The 24813-nt window shown below is 44.8% G+C and overlaps 1 protein-coding gene across 3 annotated transcripts in view; it reads right to left on the bottom strand.

Moving 5' to 3' along the window:
* Positions 1–2714: 2714 nt before the first annotated feature.
* epb41l2 (erythrocyte membrane protein band 4.1 like 2) overlaps positions 2715–24813 on the bottom strand; it is a 122479-nt gene continuing 100380 nt past the window's right edge. Inside the window, exons 15-23 of one of the 3 annotated variants that reach the window (XM_083790387.1) lie at positions 20311–20370; positions 18478–18648; positions 10952–11029; positions 9574–10482; positions 6293–6421; positions 6033–6128; positions 4928–5008; positions 3887–4001; positions 2715–2799 (exon numbers count right to left, since the gene is read on the bottom strand). In XM_083790387.1, coding sequence (XP_083646513.1) covers positions 3897–4001; positions 4928–5008; positions 6033–6128; positions 6293–6421; positions 9574–10482; positions 10952–11029; positions 18478–18648; positions 20311–20370 — 1629 coding nt within the window. In that variant the 3' untranslated portion in view covers positions 2715–2799; positions 3887–3896. The remainder of the gene's footprint in view (positions 2800–3886; positions 4002–4927; positions 5009–6032; positions 6129–6292; positions 6422–9573; positions 10483–10951; positions 11030–18477; positions 18649–20310; positions 20371–24813) is intronic. The other 2 variants (XM_083790388.1, XM_083790389.1) reach the window with 2 other exon arrangements.

The following is a 24813-nucleotide window of genomic DNA, read 5'->3' as shown; positions in this document are numbered from 1 at the left end:
GTCCAGCCTGGCAAAGGTTGCATGGTTAAATTTAGGCAAGCCCAAACAAAATGCATTTCTTGAGATGCTTTTCACAAAACAAAACAAAACAACAAAACACAAAATAATCGGGTGTGCCAAAAGTACATACAATTATTTTGATCTGAACCTTGAACTATGCATTCATTTTTTCTTCTTCAAACTAGTCCATGTTTTAAAATCAACCGGACACATTTTCAGTGAAAAATAAAATAAAAACAACACAGAAAATTAATAACAAGTCAGCAGATTCTATTTGGACCAAGAGGACATCAAACCCTCACAGATGCACAACTTCAGTTTTTTTTTTTTTTAACCGTTATGCTGGTATACTGTTGCAAAGGCTGGTTTTAATGTCAACTTACTGTAGGGAACCCCCCCCCCCCCCCCCCCCCCCCCCGTCTTCCAATTTACTGTAGCTGAAAGCCTGAAACGAAGCGAATAGTTATTTTGCAGGCCCCGCTTTTCCAGCAATGTCTCTCGTTTTGAGGTTTGAAACCGCTCACGACTCAAAATAAAAAAAATGTTACAGGTAGGTATAGTAGGCAGTTTCAGTTTCAGCTCGTTATCCAGACACAATGATGCGGGTCACAAACAAAGGCTTCAACAGTACCTAGACTCGCCGGGGAAGGTCTTTGCGATGTGGTGTGTCCTGGAGAGAGTATGAAACCAAGACATATGCTTAAACCCTGAGCATGTTATAGTCTAGGATCTACAAGGGTTTGTGGTCCTGATAGATGTTCTGGTCTGACATGAAGCTATAGGAGCAAAAGAAAAAAAGCTTTTGAACCGTGACGACATACAGGCTCTGAAACCGCACATTTACACACAGGTTTGACACAGGTCCAATTAGCAGTATATTGAGGCTAATCTTCCAGTTATTCCAGTTATTTGGTCCCAATAGGCAATAGTACAAAACTGGCATTTTCTTTTTGTATAATTCAGTAATGTTGGCGATTTATCGTTTTTAAACCTTCGGCCAAATACAGAGCAAACGCTGCATTAAGAGTAATTTTCGGGACGTTGCTACTCGTCGAGAACCGAGTTGTTAAGCGCAGCTCAAGGCCTGTATGCAATCACTTGTCCATTTTGTCGTTTCTACAAGAAGAGTGTGTTAGTAGTTGGCACCGCAGATCAACGTATAATCAATCAATACAAAAAAAACAAAACAGCGCCACCTCTTTCTCCCAATAAACACACCAGTTATTTGCCGGTCTTCTCTCCCAATCAGAAATTACGCTTACCGGACCCCGTAACGATCGGCCGCCCGTCAAGACAAGGGAAAGGGGGGCGGCTGGGTGGGGGGGTTGTTGGGGGGGGGGTTCCGCTCCCATTTCCCCAATAACCTTCATCTGTTCTGTACAGAAAGCTGCAAGACGTCAGCTTTTAATGTCAGTTCACTTCCAATTCGACTTCGGCTCAAACAGTGAAAAAAAATGCATTCACTTCACTCGCCAAGGATGGAGCGCTCGCTTAACCATAATTATTTCACAACGCTTGAATTTGGACCATTTGGATTCCCTGGTTAAAAAGTAAAAAAATAAAGCGCAAAATGGTTGTCGTAAAATGGCTGATTAGAGTAGTGACGAGAATACAAAATTCTTTATTATGCTAAAATGTTTTTTTTTTTTTTTTTTTCTCCTTTTAAATAAAATACAAAATAAGTGATTGGAAGATGAACTGAAGTCAGCGGCCAAGTCGACGCACGAGGAATGTGGATGAAAAATAACAACTCTACTTCAACAATAAGAAATGGAAAACGCTGGAATCACAGAACTTCTTCTAAAACGTCTGGTTGATTGGTATCGTGGCATCCGTCGAGATTAACAGCTAATTCTGTCCTGTAATTTCAGTGTAATTACAAAGAAACAAAAAAAACATAATAATCCCGAGTTACTATTACAGTATTAACGGTACTTTATATAACACACCATTTCTCCACGGTACATTTTTGTGACGATCTAATTACGCTGAAATGAAGAATGGGGAGGGGGAGCAAGCTGTTAAGAGGGTACCACTTTGGCAGGGACACACCGAGACCACTTTGTTCTTCGCCACATACGGAACTTAGTCGAGTACTGATCGACTTACAAGGGTTCATGACAAAATGTGACGGAGATAGAAGACAGTCTTTGTCAAGAGACCCAATATTTCCGTGCAAGGTGATAGTGACAGTACACAGGCATAATCCTCTGTGAATATTTATCCATTTCTATGTGACTCTCGAGAGCATAACAATGGAACCAAAGGTTAATTTGGTGTCATTTTGTGTAACGCTCTCGGCTCTCGCGAGTTCAGTCATCACGGGGGATTTAACTGCTTTGTATTGGCTCGGTCGTCTCAATGCGTCCCTGCACAGAAATCCTTTAATATCATAGCAATTACATGGCAGATACAACAACCAATTTTCTCTCTCTCTCTCTTTTGTTTTAAATGTATTTATTATTTAAACAATAAAAAGAGAAAGCGCTAGTAAAAAATAAAAACACGCTACAAATGTTAATCTAACAAAAGTGGTTCTTTTTCGTCTTCTTCAGAAAGAGTGAGTATTTTTTTTTCTTCCCCGTCTTTGTTTTTCTTCGTTTCGGAGTGAGGTTTTTTTTATTTGTACGCACCACAGACACACGGAAGAAACACCAACCACTCCCTCTACCGCTCTCTCTCTCTCTCTGCCCTACCCCCCCCCCCCCCCTCCCCTCTCCCCGGGTCGCTCCTCTTCCTCAGTCAGTCATGGTTGGTTGTTGTGAGGTGATGAAGAACGTGACGAGGGCCTCTTCAACTCTGGAGAACGAGGGATGGGACAGAGAGAGAGAGAGAGAGAGAGAGAGAGCGGGAGGAGAGACAGAATGAGACGAGAGGGAGGGAGGGAGAGAAAGGAGTTTCTTGTTATGTTACTGCCGATAAAGACCTTTTTTTTTTCATCGGTACTCTAGTACAGTAATACAATGTAGCTCAAGACATAAGCCCAGGACATAAGCTTAGTAAATGGCTATATTCTCTACTTCTTAGCCCTTTTTACATTTATTTATGGAAATTATTAGTTTTTTTTAAATCGCATTCACGGAATACTGTAATTGTTTTTATTGTTTTTGAAAAGCTGTGATAATTCTCAAAATCTTTATATATTTATATATACACAGATATTTATATATTTTAAAAGGAAACGAAAAAAGGGGACATTCTACCATACATGCGTCCTGATGTTTGGGAAATTCTTCCTTCGTATCGCTCTTTATGGTAAACCAACGAAAAAAGGGGACATTCTACCATACATGCGTCCTGATGTTTGGGAAATTTTTCCTTCGTATCGCTCTTTATGGTAAACCAACATGTTCTTTGTACATTGTCTCAAGGCATTTTTGACACACAGCAGTGCTTAGTTTCGTTTGTCCATGTCCAAGTCTTCTCTCTCTTTTTTTTATAAATTTTTCCTTTAAAACGGTGTAATCGCTTGTTGTAGTGTTGAAGAAATATATTCCAAGGTGCCGTTCACGACAACAGCCCGGGACGGGGCGGCCGCGCTGCTAGGCACCTTTCCCCATTGTAAACAACAGGGACTCAATTTCCCAGAACCCTTTGCACGGCCGGCACGACAGACCTTTTTGCGATAACGTCATCAAAACGCGTCGCATATCCCCTTCTGTCCGGTGGATTGCCCAATTTGCCCGTATGACTCAAAACTGATTAAAAACGTGGATTAAACAATGACCGAGCGGTTTTAACTCATACCTTTGCTTCTGGGGTGCGGGGGTCCCTGGAACAACATATTTTCAGATGGGGCTCGGCGGCCAATTACATATATTTTTGGGGGTCTTTGACATGAAAATGTTTGAGAACGACATGGGTTTTTTTTCACTTTGTTTATTACCTGTGTAGAGTCAATCGTCCTCCTCTGCCAGTTCGGTTTCTTTATGTACCACGACTCGGGTGACTGACATGTCAGGGTGCTGTTCCTTGGCCTCCTTAATGGCCTGGGCCAATGCCTGCGGCACGGTATGGTAGGGTACGGTAGGGTACGGTACGGTATGGTACGGTACGTTGGCAGAGCAGCAGGCAAAGTGGGATGGGGTCGGGCAGGGGCCGGGGGAGGGGGAAATGATGGCGTTAAAATGAAACATAAAATAAAACATGACAAAAAGTAATTGACGCAGAACCTAAATGAACACATAACATAAAACATTTTCACACTTAAGAGCCACTGTTCTAAGCTGATAAATGCTGGGAAGGAGGGCGGTGAAGCAAACTCAGGGAAACTGGATTCAAGTGAAAAAGTATGGACGCAAATAAAGAGATTTATTGGATTATTGGCTCAAATTCGGCCATGTCTGGTTTTCTCAAATCAAACTAGCCCAATGGTAGACAATTAAATAGATTTAGACAGAGCTAGAAAACACATTTTGGAAAATTGTGATATGCCAGATTTCCATAATTCTTTTATAGACAAATAAAATAAAATAAAATGAAATGTGATCTTTAAACCGTGCGCGACTCTGGTCTAATCATGTCCTTAGTTCTGGTTGCTATTTATCACACAGAAACAGTCCAAAGGTTCATTCATATTTCAGAGGAAATCCAGCCAATCAAACAGACAGAAAGACAGACTTACAGGCAAATCAAACCAACCACTGATGTGACTGGAACGCAACAAAGGAGCAAGTTATAAAATAATGGATGGAAGGATTACAATCTGTAGAATGAATGGACAGACGGACGGACGGACGGACAAATAGGAGGAGGATTAGATGGATGGATGCGTGGATGGATGGATGTATGGACAGATCAATGGACGGACGGATGGATGGATGGATGGATGGAAGGAGGGGAAGGATCTACTTTGACTGAGAATCCTACTGCGTGATTGGCAGCTCAAGGGGGCGGGACCTGTGTGAGGCGATTGCTAGCGACTGACCTGGTCGTGGTCGATGTCCGAGTCGCCGGTGATGACGATGCGTTTCTCAATCCTCGTCTCCGATAGGCCGCCCTTTAATGTCTGCGACACAAACGGACCAAAACAGCTCTTTACCCCATTCTGACCCGGGATCAGATTAAAAAAAATGTCTTCTACATCCTGACAGTTTTCTGAAGAAGCTATGTTTTCTATGTCAGTCGTTGCAAAATTGCACCATCTCTAGGCTGAATGTTATCGTTTTGTTCCTTTTTTCTTAACCCATTTTGACCTGGGAACGATTCTACAAATGTATTCTAAATCCTGACAGTTTTCGTAATGAAAATAATTTTCACGATTTTTCAAAAATAGCAGACCTACAAGCTCGTAGCGCGCCACCGAGTGGCGCGCTACGAGCTTGTAGATCTGCTATTTTTTCAATAGGTAAAGCATAACATAATGCTAACACCAAAAGGGGTTCCCGCCCCAAAATGGGTTAATATCTGGACCAGAACATAACAAAGACTGGTTTGTAATTGGACCCTACGTCACAGTACAATCCTCGGTGTTAGTCTGTCGCGTAACTTAATTCCACAATCTATGAATGATATTCTGGAACTACACCTCCCGAAATCAGAGTAATCCGTTTGTCATTTCCATTCAAACAAATGTGACTCTTTTTGATACAGAGACAGACAGTCATGGCGGCAAGACTAACTGTTCAGGACTGTCTTTTTTTTTTTTTTTATCCAAAATGAGTTAATAGCACAGGCAGACTCTTCACATACTAGAGCATGGCTGAAACCAATGTCTGAAATTGACATGTAAATATGAAATAAATGCTTCATGTAGCTAGGTGTAAACACAAGTGAACCTTTCAAGCCCGTTTTCTCAACTGACAGTGCCTTGGTAATGTGTGTGGTAGTGGTGACAGTACCTTGGTAATGTGTGTGGTAGTGGTGACAGTACCTTGGTAATGTGTGTGGTAGTGGTGACAGTACCTTGGTAATGTGTGTGGTAGTGGTGACAGTACCTTGGTAATGTGTGTGGTAGTGGTGACAGTACCTTGGTAATGTGTGTGGTAGTGGTGACAGTACCTTGGTAATGTGTGTGGTAGTGGTGACAGTACCTTGGTAATGTGTGTGGTAGTGGTGGTACACAGAGATTCAGATGTGATTGTCTGAGCCGTCATCAACACGCCAGGTTCGCCGTCCCCACCATCCAGCTACAGAGAGACAGAGAGAGAGTCAGTCAATATCCTTGTTGACAGACGCACGGGAAAATCCACAAATGGATAAATGAACACAGAGACACAGTAGAGTATTTACTGTACACTGTGCTGTGTGTGTGTGTGTGTGTGTGTGTGTGTGTGTGTGTGTGTGTGTGTACCTGCGCAGCTTCGTATGTGATGGTCTTGGTCTCCGTGTGGACGATGGGAACTTCCTTAGTGGCGATCTCCGTCTTCTGCGCCGCGAAGGTGTCCGATATGGTCACCATCTCGGTCTTCACCACAGGAGGCTGGGGGGGGGGGTGGGAGCGAGGTGTAACACGTTAAAAAAGAAACACACCCACACACAAAACCCGGGAACCAACGGAACACAGGAACCGTAGCGGACACACACACAACACTGCATGCCTACGTATGTGTGACTGTGTTCAGCTCACGTTCCAACATGGACCACTGCACAGTCACGTCTCTTAAACCAATTTAAGTGAAAATGAACTGAACGGCGGTCAGCCATGCGCACACAGCCATGCACGCACACGCACACACACACACAGCCACGCACAGTCCATGCGAGTAAGTGCAGCCCAGAATTTCAGCCGGCGGTGAAGAATAGATGAACACACATGACGACTCATGACAGTCAAGTGGGACAAGCACGTGTCTACTAGCAGCGGCGTGAACACAATGCACACATCAAAGAACATGGAATGTCCCTGCGTTCTGCTGCTTTAGACGAGCCACCCAGCATGCAACAGCGGTGACACCGACAACGCAGCAGAAACAAACAAACACAACAATGCAGTGACAGACATTTGAGACACGTCGTCGTTCCCACTGACGTTTCTTTTGGCGTCGACGTGCAGCCAAATGAACGAGCCATACAGGCATTCTTAACCACTGAAGAACAACAATAGTGCTTCATGGTGGTATAAGCACATGTACGTAAGCTCACGACGCATTGCCATGCGTCGTGTGAGACGATTCCATGTGGTGATTCGGCTACTTTTCTGCTTTTTTATTGACATGGCCAAAGTATAGAGGCGACAGGTTTAAAGTGGTTAAAATTACCAAAATAGCCTTAAAATAGGCATGAATGTTTTAAGTCGCAGGGTTTTCAAGTCCTATACATTCAAGCAGTATAAGAATCCCGGAAATAGACGGCGTAGAAAAAAAACAAAACATGCCGTTAGTAACGAGAAAAAGACCCCATTTGTAGTGTACGTCACAACCCCCCTTCCCCCGCTCATACGCAGTACAAATCTTTAACCGTCCCTCCCCCCCAATGTAACATGACAACCAATGACAGCACAGTGCACAATACGAACATGCAAATACAAAATAACGTTTGTCCCCTCCCCCCCCCCCCCCCATGAAAATGAGCACCCGTTCACGTTCACAATGACATGCAAACAAAACAAACAAACATGGTAACCGACATGCAAAGTGACATGCAGATGCAATAACAAGCCAGGTGACTTTTCTCTCATTTCAGGAAGCGGTTGGCAGCAGGTAATTATTATTATTATTATTATACAAAATAAATAAAAACCTGTACGTTTTGTTTCATTTGAGATTCCAATTGATACAATGTACTAAAGACAATTATAATTATAAACCAATGCTGCGCGACTCCCTGTTGCCAACCACCGAACAAGGACAAGTCCTACGGTACTACACTCGCAAAAAGGTGAAGCACAAGCACAGCAAAATATACACGTAAAAGCACACAAGACCCTCCCCCCCCCCCCCAAACATGTCATTTTAACCACGTATACAATGTAAAAATGATACAAACACATGACGGTGATAATATTGTATGTCAAATTATGATACGAGATGTATAGCATGAAAACAATAATGGGCAGCAACAGCAATGAGGCACACTTCAGGAGCAATGGAGAGGGACGGGGGAGGGGACGGCTGAGGCCAAATCAAATGACACAATACACTTCAAATGAGATTGAATAAAAGGCCCATTGGTGGTACATTAACATTAACACTGACACTAACAACAACACACCAACATAAGTCGTCTCTCTCTCTCTCTGTCTGTCTGTCCAGAGAAGGTCTTGTGAATATGGCTCGGTTTTGTTTTGTTTTTAAGGAGAAAAGAGGATTCTGGGACGGAATATAGCGTTCAAAATGGTCATCATTGGGCGTCGTGTGAAAACCTTGTAACTCGTCATTTTGTCTTGTATTGCCAAGCTGCTACATTAGCTTCCTCTCTTCCAGTTTGCCACAACGGGTCGTCATCCGTGCGTTCGTAAAATTGAACACATTGGCTTGAAATCGCGTGCGTACTTGCACTGTATAATAGTGTATATCACTGCATAATGCTTTGTCGTATGACTGACAATGGCGAATAGTGGGAAAATAAAAAAATATAGGGACTCCCAAGTTTAAAGGGGTTAAATTCTTTGATTTTCTTAATGGGATACAGTGGGAGTGGCACACAGCAACGTTTTCACCTTTTCACTGCATTTGAAGACAGTTTGCGGGTGTATTTTTCTTTTTCATGATGTCGGGCACTTGGCTGTCACTGTCGCTTTGTAGGTGTGCAAAAGCCTTGCTTTTTTTTTACTCATTATGTGGAAAAAACCCCACTATTGACAGAGAACTGTGAATAACACATTTAGGCCCGACATCAAAATTGGAAAAAAAAAAGTTTGTGCCACATTTTCACGATATATATAAAAAAAAGCAGACCTACAAGCCACTCGGTGGCACGCTATGAGCTGGTAGATCTGCTATTTTTCAATAGTTAAAGTACAGCACATAATGCTTATAGTTAAAACACCAAAAAGGGTTCCCGCCCCAAAATGGTTTAAGAGATACGAGGTCTTCTCTATACATGGACGAACAAGGTTTTCATGGTGACGGAGGGGGGGGAAACCTGACGCCGTGATAGGGCAGGAAGGGGGGGGGAGTAGGCATGTCTACAGTCGGCAGACCAAAGCCCAGCGAAGCTCTCTGCAACTGGCCCGGGGCAGCAGGAATGGGCTCTATGCACTCACACGCCATTTTGGAAAAGAACTTGGGCCCACCCCCTTCCCTATACTTCCTTCAACAGGTGCTACCCCATGATAATAATCAAGGCTCTGTTCAAAATTCTGGTCAAACAGAGTCAGGGTGCCGCTATTGTGGCTCACTGGAGACACTCTGCTACACCAGTGGGGTCTCAAAGTGGGTTTCCAAATGGCCCCGCAACGGGTGTGTAACTCTGAGAGTGTACAAAATGGACCCTTATGGGTCCATGTGGTTCCATTCGTACACTCTCAGAGTTATGGTGGATTCTTGACGTTGAAACGTTTGAGAACCACTGCACACTAAATGGAAGAGAGCCTTAATTAGTAGCATCGGCAGTAAACACCTGTGAAGGACGTATAGGTGAAGCAGGCCCGGAAGTAGGAAGAGTTATTTCTGGGTGCACGGAGCCCATTACCTCAGAGCAACAAATAACCTGTGGGCGGGGCTGCTCGGCCAACGAGGCCTCTCCGTTCACTCTGGGCCCCTCCTCCTCCTCCTCCTCCTCCTCCTCCTCCTCTTCCTCGGCCAAGGAGGCAGCAACAAATCCGGCCGCTGCTCCCTCGCCGGGCAGGGCGTTGCCGTTGGGGGGCGGGGACTCGTCGGGCGTCACCATGGGGTCTTCGGTGCTCTCCTCCTCTGTCGTCGTCGTCGTCGTCGCCTGCTGCTCCTCCTGGGCCAGCGCTCTGGCCAGCACCTCCTCTACCACCTCCTCCGCCACCTCCTCCAGGACCCCGTGACGCTCCTCCTCCTCCTCCTCCTCCTTCCGTCCGTTCTCTTCGGCCGCGGCGGCCGCCGCCTGCTGCTCAACCTCTTCCACCGGAGCTGCTTCCCGAGACTCCTCCTCTGCGGGGGGAGGAGCGGCTACTTCTGGCGTAGACGGCTCCGCCTCCCGCTCCTCAACAGGAAGGCAAGGAGGGGCCTCTTGAGACGCGAGCGAGTTCTCCACCTCCTCCACCTTCCCTTCCTCCTCCTCCTCCTCCCTCTCTTCTGGGATGCGCGGCGGGTGAGCGAGGGTCACAGAGATGTCGGGGCGGTACTCGGCCTCTTCGTCGCTCTCGCTCTCGGACGAGATGCTCTCGTGTGCGCCGACGACGTTCGGGGGGGCCTCGGCCGCCGCCGCCTCCTCTTCTTCCCGCAACTCCTCCTCCTCGGCGGACTTCACCGCCTGCGCCTCAGGGGCGGGGTCAGGGGTGGAGTCAGGGGTGGAGTCAGGGGCGGAGGAGGCAAGGTCGGGGCTTTCGATGATCGTGACGACGATGGATGGTTTGGTTGCCTTGGAAACTTCCTGGATGACAACAGTCTCCTCTATTTCGACCTCAGTCGTCTATTCACACACACACACACACACACACACACACACACACACACACACACACACACACACACACACACACACACACACACACACACACACACACACACACACACACACACACACACACACACAGCGAGACGTACACGACACACGCGTGGAGACAAAAACAAAAGAAGTGTAACGTGACCACAGAACTTAAAAAAAGTTAAAACAAGCGACAGATACTGCAAAATAAAATATTATGAGACATGATGTGTGTGACACAGAGAGAGAGAGAGCGCGAGAGAGAGAGAGAGAGAGAGAGAGAGATGGATGGCTGGCAGTTCAACAGGAGCTGAAATGAAATGACAAATGAGTTGAGGTTGCCGAGTATCAAATTAATTCAGGACATCAAATGAAAAGAAGCCAAAAAGATAATGGTATGTCTGGAGAGAGACAGACGGACGGATGGAGTGACAGGGACAGCTAGGTGGACCACCTTTCCGGGTTCTTTGGTGTCAGAGGAGGGCATACTGTCGTCGGAGCCGGCGGTGGCTTCCAGCCGGGGCGGACTCACCTGTGTGACAAAGACGTTAACGACGACAAAACTGTCAAATCAACTCGGGCTGCTCGGACACATGTAATCATTTGCCCTCGAAAGCCTAGAGTCAGCGACGCACCTGGTCTCTGACGCTAGTTAACGTAGCACAGTGAGGGGGTTAGCGGGGGTAGGACGGGGGGGGGGGGGGGGGGGGAGATGATGGAGAGACCGGCTCTTGATTTGAGGGTATGCGCGTGACATCATCACACATCAGAATGGGTTAAAACAACATTAAATTCACTTTGCCACTCGATCTGCTTCGTGTGCATGCGCATACCCTCTATACTACCCTCTCGTGCAAAATTGAGTTATTATATACTTTTTTGCTTCATATACAGAGCACAGGTTCCAGGCAGCGGCACGCCATGATTTATACTTGGTGGAACGGGCGTGTCACACGGCAAAGTATAGATTAAGCAACGAGAGACAGGTGGGTGAGAAGAGTGGAGGGCGAGTAGCAGGGACAACATGGACGGCCGTGTTCGCGGCCAGCCTCATCTCATCACAGATTAAACGCGCTATATATCGAGTCAAATCATTTCCTTTCAGCTCTGTAGATAATTATGGAAATAGTTGGAATGCTTGGAAATTGTCGTAAAAACAACATACGGTAACCGGTTCAAAGTATTTAGTTCACAATAGAATGTGCGTCTTGTCGACTCAATTCTCAACGAGTATTCACCGTCTTAAATGTATACCAATCATTTCAGATCTTTTCGCTTAATTTGAAATCATGAGATTCAAGCTTGTTTCACGGATTCAAGCAGACAGACCGTCATGGAGGTTATTTGTCGTTTCTGAGGGCACTCCAAAAGGCAGTCCAAATCATCTCCATGATGATTGGATGAGACGATATCATCTGAAAACTAAACTGATATAACCCGAATTACATTTCATTTGAACGCTCATACGGGAATCAAATGATTTTGTGCTTTCTTGCTTTGTACACACGCGGACAGTTTTAGCATAGCCATTCTTACAGGTGTGATGAGTTGGGCTTGAGGGTGGTGGTGATGGTGGTGGTGAGAGATGCCACGATGCGTTCAAAGACCAGAGCTTATTGAAATGGATGAACGGGTCTGGGGATCCATGGGGTTTTATAGTCAGTCCAGCAACAGGCATTATTAGGAGTCGTTATAATCTTGGAAGCATTACTACTATTAAGAGTTGGAGCCAGTTTTACTTTCCATGAAACCTTTTATTTTTGCAATTTGCTAAATTTTAGGGGAGAAAATAACTGCCTATACTGGATTGACTGTCAATCAGTTCATTATTGTGTACCATGGGAGGAGTCATGTAATGTTTTACACATCACAATGGCTGATTTCTATAGGGGTGTAACGATATCGTAACTGTTTCGAGAACAAAAAAATCGATTTGCAATGCAATGCAAGTAATCGATTGAGTCAATACTTTGCACTTGTGCATTGTATTTAGCAATTTTAAAGGTATATTCAGTGATTTCACTTAATTCAAATAACACTTATTTTGTTTTGATGTGATAATCCTGCCTACTATAGAGTGTGCTGACCATATAAGGAGTTCGTCCCTGTCCCCAGTTAACCCCTGGGGTAAAAAACCCCAACAACCGTAGGTTTCGTTTTTGGCTAGGTGGCCCAGCCTTCATCCAATCAGGATAGAGAGGGCCTTCTGCCAATCATGATTGAGCGGGGCGGGCCTTGGTGTGTGTGCTGTTGGCCTGTCGCGTGTCCCCCCCACTGTAGTGCGTGCATGTGCACATCTTGTTAACGGGGCGGACCGGGGTTTTTTCAAATTCACCCAAATCACTGAATGCTCCTTTAAGAAGAAAAAGAGGGGTTTAATTACTTTCCCATTCAATATTGCAACACTTGATCTATTGATAAATGTGTGCATTCTCTGTGTTCATGTCAAGGTACAGGTTTGTACATAATGTGATGTCCAATGTATTTGCAGGAGAATCACTGTGTTTACTTATTTATATCCATATTCATACATGTTTCCCTTAAAAATCGACACTATCCACATGTTTCACACATTTAATTTCTTCGCTAAATAGTTACTGTATCGATTTCAAATCATGGAATCGTAACGCCATGATTGAACCAATATCGTCAAAAAAATTATTGCATCGTCAACCATGTATTGTGATGCGCATCGTAGCACTGTTAAAATGTATCGTTACACCCCTATTTCAATGTAAACCGGGCCCAGCGTCCGCTCCCTAACACGTAAGGCACCTCAGTGGCAGACAGCGGAGTTGTTGAGGGAATAGCGTCGCATAGCGGTTCTGCGGTAGTGCTGCAGGCGGCAGGAGCAGCGGCATCAGCTATGGTAGTAGCAGTAGTGGTATCTGTAGTATCTGCATCAGTTGTAGTAGTAGTAGTAGTAGTAGGATCTGTAGCAGTATATGTAGTAGTATCTGCATCAGTTGTAGTGTATGTAATAGTAGTAGTATCTGTTGTATCTGTATCAGTTGTAGTATATGAAGTAGTAGTAGTATCTGTTGTAGTAGCAGTAGCACTGTCTGCAGCAGTAGTAGTAGACTCTGCAGTAGCATCGGTAGCAGAATGGGTAGCAGTAGCATCTGCAGCAGCGGTATCATCTACAGCAGTAGTAGCATCGGTAGCTGTAGCATCGGTAGCAGTAGCATCGGTAGCTGTAGCATCGGTAGCTGTAGCAGTATCTACAGCAGTAGTAGCATCGGTAGCTGTAGCAGTATCTACAGCAGTAGTAGCATCGGTAGCTGTAGCATCGGTAGCTGTAGCAGTAGCAGTATCTACAGCAGTAGTAGCATCGGTAGCAGTAGCAGTATCTACAGCAGTAGTAGCATCGGTAGCAGTAGCAGTATCTACAGCAGTAGTAGCATCGGTAGCAGTAGCAGTATCTACAGCAGTAGTAGCATCGGTAGCAGTAGCAGTATCTACAGCAGTAGTAGCATCGGTAGCTGTAGCAGTATCTACAGCAGTAGTAGCATCGGTAGCTGTAGCATCGGTAGCTGTAGCAGCAGCAGTATCTACAGCAGTAGTAGCATCGGTAGCTGTAGCATCGGTAGCAGCAGCAGCATCTACAGCAGTAGTAGCAGAATGGGTAGCAGTAGCATCTGCAGCAGCGGTATCATCTACAGCAGTAGTAGCATCGGTAGCAGTAGCATCGGTAGCTGTAGCAGTATCTACAGCAGTAGTAACATCGGTAGCTGTAGCATCGGTAGCTGTAGCAGCAGCAGCATCTACAGCAGTAGTAGCATCAGTAGCAGTAGCATCGGTAGCTGTAGCAGTAGCAGTATCTACAGCAGTAGTAGCATCAGTAGCAGTAGCATCGGTAGCTGTAGCAGTAGCAGTATCTACAGCAGTAGTAGCATCGGTAGCAGTAGAATCGGTAGCTGTAGCATCGGTAGCAGTAGCATCGGTAGCTGTAGCAGCAGTAGCAGCAGTAGCGGGAGAACGTGCAGAGATAGCGGCGAGTGGCGGTTCAGAGATTCTGCATGCAGCCACAGCGGCGGAACAAGAGAAGCCAGTACCAGAAATTGTACTGAAAAGAATTGAGGCTATCTCCTCTTCGAGGCTCTACAGCAGCAACACACACAGACACAAATGTACAACAACACAACATTATAAGCACGCAGGAGGAAAAAGAGAAGCAGTCAACTGAAATCGCTACATAAAATAGTCATTTAAAACATAGGCATTAAGGCTGGGCAATATACTGTAGCGATATTATATCGGAACCGTGATACGAGACTGAATAATATTGTGCGTGATTTCGGATATCATATCATGATATGGCACAAGTGTCTTTGTCTTTTCATGGTTTTCACAAAGAAAATAGCTTAGAACACATTTTGAAACGTTTTGCCTATAACATGCCCAAAATAGGGCACCCCAGGGTGAAATCGTTAAAGGCTACATTACAGACAGTTAAGTGTTTTTTTATGTATTTATTACTGAAAGTATATATACTGTAGCTCAAATATACTATAGTAGCCTATAGTATATTATATATGTTAATATATATAATATATAATAGTTAAAGAGTAAAAAAGCAGAGCCAATCAGAACAGAACTCATGTTGAGCTGAAAGGAAGAAAAGCATTGTGCGACAGGAAGTTTGGTGTTGGTTGGCTCACTTCACACACCTGAAGGAACAGGCGACATGACGACGCATGACGACAACCAACGGAGTGAGCAGTGTTGTCACTGTGTCACTGAATTACTGAGCATACCAACTCGCTCAGCTACACAACTTAAGACCTACAGTAACAAGAGCACCACAGACTCAAGCGAGAGCAAAGGAATTAGAAAACGCAACACCCCACGTTTGCTGAAGGCAACGGACACAGGAATGCAGTGGGCCACAGAAAACAAGAGCATGCACATGCATGACGGTTATTACAACCACAAGAGGAGTTCAAGACAACTGGGAAGTATGTCAAGCAGTCGAGCTAGAAAGGATAAACATGAAATGGATGCCGTCATCTCTGGAGCCCGAGTTGTTGGGCTTTGAACTCGAGTGCAACTTTACATGCCCCCTCTGGCTGGAAGACTCTCTGACAACACTCTCTTGTCCTTAAATAATATCCTCCCGGTCAGGGTTTCTCTGCTCGAACTAAACTTTTAAACTTAAAAAAAAAAGGCACAGCCTTGTTTAGTCAGCTGCGAGAAGAAGAGAAAGCCCCACAGGAAGAAACTCGAGTAACCGACAGGCGGGTTCAGCAAAGCTGAAACGAGACAGACTGCCACAGGCTTAGAAACCCAGAGACATGAAGCGTGTTCATTGTACTCTTCGACGTGCTGCTTTACAGCACATGAAAGGAGAGTGGGAGAGAGGAGAGAGCAAGAAGGAAGGAAGGAAGGAAGGAAGGAAGGAAGGAAGGGAGAATGTGTCTACTGTACAACGCCACACTACAAAAGCGTCAGGCGCAGAGAGAGGCAGGTGGCAACTTGCCGAATGACAACCAGGTCAAGCCTGGTATGACTGACCGTGGTGATGCTATCGGATGGGGATTCTGCTCAGTGTGCACTTTCACTCACACATATATCATATATATATTTTTAGAGTGGACCACAGGAAGACAAACTGTGCTTTAAGGCCCAGCTATGTGTGTGTACGTGTGTGTGTGTGTGCGCGCGCGCGTGCGTGCGTGTGTGTGAATTCTAACAAATGCACAAATAAATCAAACTATTGTCCTGTTGGGTTCAGTGCCTGCCAGTAGCCCTGCCATGCATACCTCTTGTTGCAAAGATCACGTCATTTGATGCCTTATTCAAGCAACCGTTGTGCTTAATAGAAAGGGACATTTTCATCCAAACATCAAACAATGACCACAACAAGAAAACAGGTTATGCAAGGCTGTTTAAAGGCCCTGGAATGCATGAGAGATTAATGTGTTGCATGTCATCTTTGGGTGAAGTGCCCCTTTTAAACCATTGAGTAAGTTTAGGCCAGCCGGTTCCCAAACTCTTTCCTTGTCAAGGACCCGCAAATTGACACTAATTAGCCTGCGGACCCCCATTTGAAAAGATATGCCAGGGACCCCCATAAGAGAAGATTCTTACGGCTCTAGCAGAGATTCTCAACCCGTTTCATTTCAAGGACCCCCAGTTTGACATGCATTAGTCTATGGACCCCCATTTAATGGCATTTCTATCTCTGGGACGCCCAATTCATATTGGAAAATCATTTTTTTATTTTTTTTTAAGATATTTTTTTTGCGGCTTACGCCTTTTATTGATTTTTTAAGGGACAGATAGTAGGCTGACAGGAAACGGGAGAGAGATGGGGGGATGACATGCGGTAAAGGCCATGTCGGGTCCGGGAGTCGAACCCACGGCACACCGCAACTGGATCACCAGTCCGGTGCCCAGACCGTTACGCTACGGCCTGGGCGGAAAATCAATTCTAATTTAACTCTGAGTGTGTACAAATGGAACCAAATTATGGACCCGTCAGAGTTACAGACCCATACAGTAAGAGTCCATTTGGTTCCAAACTATCATTTAGCTGGGGGCCACCTGGAACGCCCTCAAGGACCCCTGGGGTCCACGGCAACCACTTTGGGAACCACCGAGTTAGGCCATGCATCCACCAAAGCGCTCTCACTAAAATGTTCGGAGCGTCAGTGACGACGAGCTACTGTACCCAGAGTTGAACATTTATGCAGCTCTTTGCAATCAAATGAAAGTGAGCAGAAAGTGAGTAGATCTAGGGTCTGCTAATTTTGAAAAGTCTGAAAATGTGGTGCACATTTTTTAATATATTCTTTCAGAGCAAACGTTTTAAGTCAAATATTTGCTTCTGGACATCCCTGGAACTATAGGGAAATGTTCTAGGGGTCCTTGACATGAAAAAGGTTGAGAACCACTGACACAGAAACATAGGGTTTTTCAGAAAACTGTCAGGATTTAGGAGACATTTGTAGAATCGTCATCAGGTCTAAAATGAGTTAACGGGGGATGAAACCCTAGGCTAATTTTGTAGTTTCACAGCAGAGTAAAAACATGGCGGGCTGCATAAGACGTAGTACCGTCTATGCTATCATATTGGTACAGCTGTATGTAGCTCTGGGCACACCTTCATTTGCTGCAGCTGCGTAGCTCACTAGCCCGCCATGTGTTTTTTTGAACAAAAAACAAACTACAAAATAGGGAGGTTTTTTATTAGGGATGTCCCCGACACCACTATTTCTGTGTTAGCCGATACCGATAGCAGTGTTGTGATCTCGTGTTGTGTTTATAGCTATCTAGCTATATATCTCGTGTTGTGTTTATAGCTATCTAGCTATATATCTCGTGTTGTGTTTATAGCAGACTCCTCACTCATATGTGCAGTTTGGCAACTTGAAAGCTAACCTTGCATGCCTCATTGTATTTACCTGCCATAGTGTCAACGGTAACAAGACAACTCACCCCGTTTCTGTTTTTCTCCCAGAATTTTCCCCAGTGAGGGGTGGGAGAGGCTGGACAGCAGACGGCTGGACTTTGAATTTATCTAACTATAAACTTTCATGACAGCAAGTACAAATATAATTTATGAAAAGCTACTACAGTGACGTCTGTTCACATAAGTTGTTGTAGGATATGTGGGTATTATCTGACGAGGTACCATTTCAGTGGGCAAAACCTTACATATACTAAATAATACTAAATTGTTTATAGGGTCAATATAAGTAAAATAATATAGCCTTTCCACAGGAGTATCTTTTTATATTTTTACTTTTTACTTTTCCGACACAGTATCAGGACATCTCTAGTTTGCATGCCCCTTGAAGCCTTATTTTATACTTTCTTGTGAAATGGTTGTGTCGTACAGCCAAAATAGCAGATCTAAGCGCCTCATAAGGCTAGCATAATCCGCTATTCTTTGGCGACATTCCCAAAAAACAGGTACAAAGTGGACTTCCCACACACACACACACGCACACAAGACACCCAGAGACGAAGACGTACCGCGTGCGGTTGCTGTTGGACACGCAGCGTGGCGGCGGGGGAGGAGGTGAGGCGTTTCTCCCACTGGTTGGGCTGAGGAGGGGAGGGAGGCGGCGCCTCCATAAAGGAGCGCTTTAGCTGGCTAATGCTAGCCTGGTGTTTCAGCACCTCGTCTTGGGTCTTATCATGGTCCTGATGGGAGGAGGAGGAGGAGGAGGAGGAGGGGGGAGACAGGAGAGGGGGTACGGAGGAGGTGGGAGAGAGGGGAGGTGAATGATAGAGGGAGGAACGGAAAGAAAGGAAACATGGTGAGAGGGGAGGTTGGGACGGAGATCAGAGATGGAAGAGGGCATGGGAGAGAGGAGGAGGAGAGCGGAATGGAGCGCACAGGGAGGGAGGAAGGTTAGAGAGGAGGAGCCGCGGAACAGCGGGATGAAGAGGAGGTGAAGAATGGAGGGATGGAGAGAGAGAGGTGTGGATGATAAGCAGGAGGATGGGGAGGTAAAAAAAAAAAGAGGAGTTAACAAGAGGGATTTGGATGGAAGGAGAGAGAGAGGGGGAGGGGTTGTGGGGGGGGTCGGGGACAGATTGGGGTTCAACAGGAACATTAGTCTGTCAATCGGGAGGAAAAACAAGATGGCTGCCAAGTCTCACTGAAGCTCGACTTGCCTTGAAATGGCATTTCATGTATTAGCTCAATAACATGTGATTATGTGAAAGGGGTTTGCATGTGTGTGTGTGTGTGCAGGCTACAGTGAGACAGAGCGTATGCATCTTGTTTGGGTGTGTGTGTGTGGGAGGCAGAACATTAGGGCAAGACCTCACAACAAGGGACTGACAGTGATGGTAATCGCGCACACACACACACACACACACACACACACACACACACACACACACACACACACACACACACACACACACACACACACACACACACACACACATCAATATCAGTCCCCATGGTTCGGTGAGTATATGAGCTGTTTGCTGGTTTAGTGTCATTCAAAAAAAAAAAGTGTCGTCACTCAACACCGGCGGTAGCCAAATCTCAGCCCATTGCCAGAGTACAGGAAGAAAGGTCCATATATGGGCGTTAGACGAGGCAAGGATTAGTGGGGGTTAGTCGAGAGAGGAGGGAGGGGCTCCCTGGGCAAATTATTAGAACAGTCACAGCCAACCGCTGACCGAGGAGAACAAGGTCAGCCGCTTGCAAAAAAAAAAAAGAACGAAACATGAAAATAACAGCACTCAACATGCAGAGCATGCAAATATAGAATCCATTGATACACGCATATACACACACACACACACACACACACACACACACACACATCAAGGCTGATTCAATTCATGTAGAAACTCGTCTCATCCGGTTTCTTCAGCAATATTTGAACTCGGGCGAAAATAAATAAATAAAATAAACATCTATCAATTAGTGGAATTGATTGATCCCGACAGTGAATTGAATCGAGCCCACAAACGAAGGCCTGGCTTACACGTTTAACCAACAAGAGCCGATCTGCAAGCTCACGTCGAGCACCGTCCGCAGCAGCACCACCGCGGCGCGGGCTTGTAGATCGGCCGGGGGTTCTGCGCACGGCAGACGTGCACAAACCATGTGCGTGTAATGAGTCAGGCTTGTAAAAAAAACACACGTGCACGACTGCATGCACGGCACACACGCAGAGCCGGAGAGTGCCGTAATTAAAGGCAAAAAGCAGCCTTGTAATAACAAACACAGCAAGCTGTAGTTTCTGATTGTGGCCGGTAGATGGCGCCAGAGTACAGAAGAAGATGACGTTTTTTTTTCTTTGCTTTTTTTGTGGGCCATCGTGTGGCGCCAGTACCAACCTCCAACATTAAATTACTGTGCCTCACATAAATATTGTCCCCGCGCACTCTCCCTGGACTCTGTGAAGGGCAGACACACACGCACACACACACACACACACACACACACACACACACACACACACACACAGCACAAAAAAAAATGGAGAAAAAAAAAATGAATAAAAATCACACTTGAGGGGCGCTCTAATCGTCAAAATTCCGTGCTCAGCCAATCAATTAGTCTCTAAAGCTGGGCATTGGAGGCTAGCGCCGCTCAAAAATGAAAACTAAAATCTAGGGTAATGATGTAAATGAAAGAAATTATAAAATAAATAAAATAAAATAAAATAAAACCAATAATACATTGGAAATAGATAATCATTAAAAGAAAAATGAAACTAAATGGATGAAATATCTCAAATGGAGAAAAAAAAAAGAATACATGGGATAATAACACAGATAAACAAAATAACAATCAATAAAAGCATGGTGTGGGGGGTGATAACGAGGCTCAAACTCCCAGCTGTGGCGGAGTGGAAGATGAGTCCAAAAAACTACACACATGAAAACTAAAATACTCCCTCGCTCGTCGTCACCGGGAGTTAAAGTGTGTTAGTGCTTTGTACCCATGTTCATCCTCACACACACACACACACACACACACACACACACACACACACACACACACACACACACACACACACACACACACACACACAAACACACAAACACACAAACACATGGACATGCCTTCAGTGAAAACCCCAGGTGAAGGAAAAGCGACCGCAAAACAACACAAAGTTGAACCCAAGAGACAGCAGCAGACCACACTGGCCAAAGCTGATCACCTTGAAGAAGGTGCAGGGAGGGTGAAATTGCCCTTTGAGCTATACACCGTTCTGTTTCGCAGTATAGGCGGCTATATAGGACTATAGGAGCCCCACAATGCCTTTAAAGGTTCCAATACATTTTCATTTATTTTATGTGTGTTGTTTTTCCATGACCTGAACTGTGGATTCTCTGTGGTCTGGAGGTTTTCTCTGTGCCTTTTGAGCCGCAATGAAAACAGGCAGATGGCAAATCCCTGTGTCATGTGGGATTTGTGGACTCGTAACATCACAGTCCACAGGCCAATCAGAGCACTTGTTTGAGCCAGAAAACCCCCCCAGAGACCACAGAGAAATCAAATTTTACAGTTCAGTTTTTTTGGGGGTGAAATTGAAATTGACCCAAACCTTTTTTTACGTCACGATCCCTCTAACATGACCAATGAAAGAGGAACAAGGGTCCCAATGCCAATGCCAATGATCTCAAATTCACCGATATTCTGAACGACAAAATCTCCTCATTGTTGATTTAACTCCGAGAGTGTACAGTACATTGCATTTGTACACTCGCAGAGTTACAAACAGACGACAGATTTCTACCGTGTGCGGTGATAATTTTAGAAGAGTTAAAAAAAAGATGTATAACATATTGATTTCTTAAAGAGAGCCAAGGGCAACCTCACCCTACTCTACAGAAACCAAACCCAGCGAGTGACAACTGAACCAACCAACAAGAGCGACTCAAAATGACTGACAGACCAATAGGGAGAGGGAGAGGGCGGGCTCTGTGGCTCCATACGACTGTCGGCATGACATCGGGGGGAGAGGGAGACACACAAAGCACACTTTACTCCCCAACGCCGCAGCGCAATGCGTGGACAGTAACACACCACAGGACGCACCGTGTTGCATGTCGGCATTCACCGTCACAAAAGTCGTTTTTATTATTTCTTTTGTGCTTCCGAACGACCTTTCCTCGTTTTCCTGAATTGAAATACCCCCAATTTACCAGACAACGTTTTTGCTTTGCAAGAGAAAACCATATAGCTATAGCATATGAACATATATGCAAGAATAATAACCTAGAATATTACCAATTGAGTGGTAGAGTTAAAATACATTGAGTATATTTTCTCTTTTTTACTTTAATATAATATATATATATATATATATATATATATATATATATATATATATATATATATATATATATATATATATATATATATATTTAGTTACGACCCATAAAATGGGTCCCGAGACTCCCGACTCATTGATTGGGGTTAACACTAATTCCACCTTTCAGCTACATGAGAACAACTCCCCCCGCATTTCTTTCTCCGGGGGGAGAAAGAGTTTGAAAAGCATGCTTTGGGTGATAAGAAGAAGAGAAAGGAGACAGAGGCCCTTACAGACCTGACTCAGTATGACCTCCGCATCGCCGAGGCTCAACTCCCCGTCCTCCACCTGCGAGGACAAGGCCGTGACGTGGTCACGACAATAATGGACGTGACAATATGGATGGTTGGGGGGGGGGGGGTTGAGGGCGGGGGTGGAGAAAAAAAAAGGTGAAATGGGATCATGGGAAATGTAGTTATTTCTCTCCCCGCCCGCCGGCCGGCGCTGCCACAGGGGATCTCAGGCTAGCTAGTGACGTCGTGAACGCTGCAAGCCTACTACCCCGGGGGCCGCCAAGAGGAGTGAAGCATTATGGGACACTGAGCAGGAGACATTCGTGTCATGGGACAACTTCCTACTCTTCAGTGTTCAACACCACGTCGGCTAGCTAGCCCCTTCCAAACAACACACGGCTAGTTCCTTTTTGTTTTTACACTTTTACTATTAAACGAGTTCATATCTTTTAAGTGTTATTTTTAAACCCAAGTGTTTTGTTTTACATTAAAAAGAAGTCTTATCATTTGGTTATTTTCTTAAAAGAAGTGACTTCTAGTCAAAGCAAAGATGATTACCTTTAGATATATGATGTGCTCACAATGTCATTTCCTAACATGGGCGAGAATGGGTTGGGGGGGGGGGGGGGGGGCGAGGGGGGGACGGACGAGGGGGGGGGGGGTACGTGTAACACCTTTTTTCCACATCATAAACTGGCATAAAACTTGCACCTGCAGTTAGTATAGGCATACTATCTATCTACAGTTATGTTTCCTATATTCTAGCAATAAGCATTCAGCGTAATCATTCCATTTCCATCTATGTGACCAAGGCAAAGCAAAGTGCATTGAGTGGCAGTTTGGACATAAAATGGTGATTGTAGTGACGGCCTCAATCGCCTGGTATTTGGTGAATACAAACTGTCAAGGTCTCAAATATAACACTAATAACTAAAAAGAAGATGCACCTTTACAAGCTATATTATTAGCAGCTATATTAGCAGCACGTCTCCTTATAGAGTCCACAGCAGTCACATGCCTTATACCAGCAAGGCAGGTGTGGACAATAAGGACTGATTAGTTGCCTCATTTGGATACAGAATTTTGCCGCTGTCGGCGTAAACCTTGCGTGTCCAAAACCGTCACTCTTTCAGGAAATGGAAAAAATAAATAAAATATGAATAAACTATGTTCCAATGGATCCAGTCAATGTAGTTCTTATTTAGTCACACGTGCTCTTCTTAAGACTTTTCATTGGCTTCATGTTAATATAAAATATAAAAGCCATGGACAGACTTCCAACGTCCATGTTTGTCCATGTTTTGAGCACGTCATTATACAGCAGGTGAAAGGCTTCAAGAATTTTCTAAATCTTAAAAAAAATAGCTATCTACAAGCTCACAACACCCCCCCCTCCCCCCCTTACAAAATAGGCCGTTGACTTATGAAACAATATAAAAAGCTGAAATATTGGAGACGCAAGGTTTCTTCTGGACCGCGACGATATACCCGACACCTTTAGAGATTTATTCACAGCGATAACGATGACATTTTTTGTTTTCTATATATGCCACAGCTCATTCAAATGTATTTTCTCTTCTACACACAGACCTTTGCGCGTTTCCCTATGGAGATACAGTACCACATACTTGCCTTTAAAAAAATAATAATTAAGAAGCACTATTGTACACTATTCTGGATTATTTTACTCTACCTATACAGTATAACGTTTCTCATTTATTATCATGGAACCTGATATCTCCTTATCACAGTCTTCATCTATACTTATACATTCTACGTCCATCCACTAGCAGCGCTATGGTGATCTTTCACATATCCATTTACTGTCATCAGATATTGCATTATATATACAGTATAGTCTCTCTCTCTATTTGTATCATCAATCTATATTTCCTCTTTGATAATAATTCTATAACACTCTTTCCCTGCTGTAGATTGTTTTTAAAGTCAATCTAAGATGAATTAACTATTCAAAAGTCTATCTGCTCTCTCTCTCCCTCTATATATATACAAAGATTACCGTAACTGGTGGGAATCATGGGAAGCCGGGATGGTGAAAGGAAAGGGTTAATAAGGGGGATCGAGAGGAGGAGGAGGGATGCAGAACAGAAAATAGGAAGTGCGCGCAGACACAGACCAAACGAGATATGAACAGGGCCGGGTCTATAACGAGGACAAGGTGTGCGTCTACGCAGCGGGATCGCACAGCTCCAGCAGCGTCCAGGCCACGCCGGCGTGGCCGCAGCGCCGCTGGATCGGAGGTGTGCGCGCGGGCGTGAGCG

This window comes from Protomyctophum parallelum (assembly GCF_964188405.1).
Source record: "Protomyctophum parallelum genome assembly, chromosome: 19".
Taxonomy (NCBI): domain Eukaryota; kingdom Metazoa; phylum Chordata; class Actinopteri; order Myctophiformes; family Myctophidae; genus Protomyctophum; species Protomyctophum parallelum.
The sequence above is the reverse complement of the archived record's forward strand: the minus strand, read 5'-3'. Positions and strand labels throughout refer to the sequence as shown.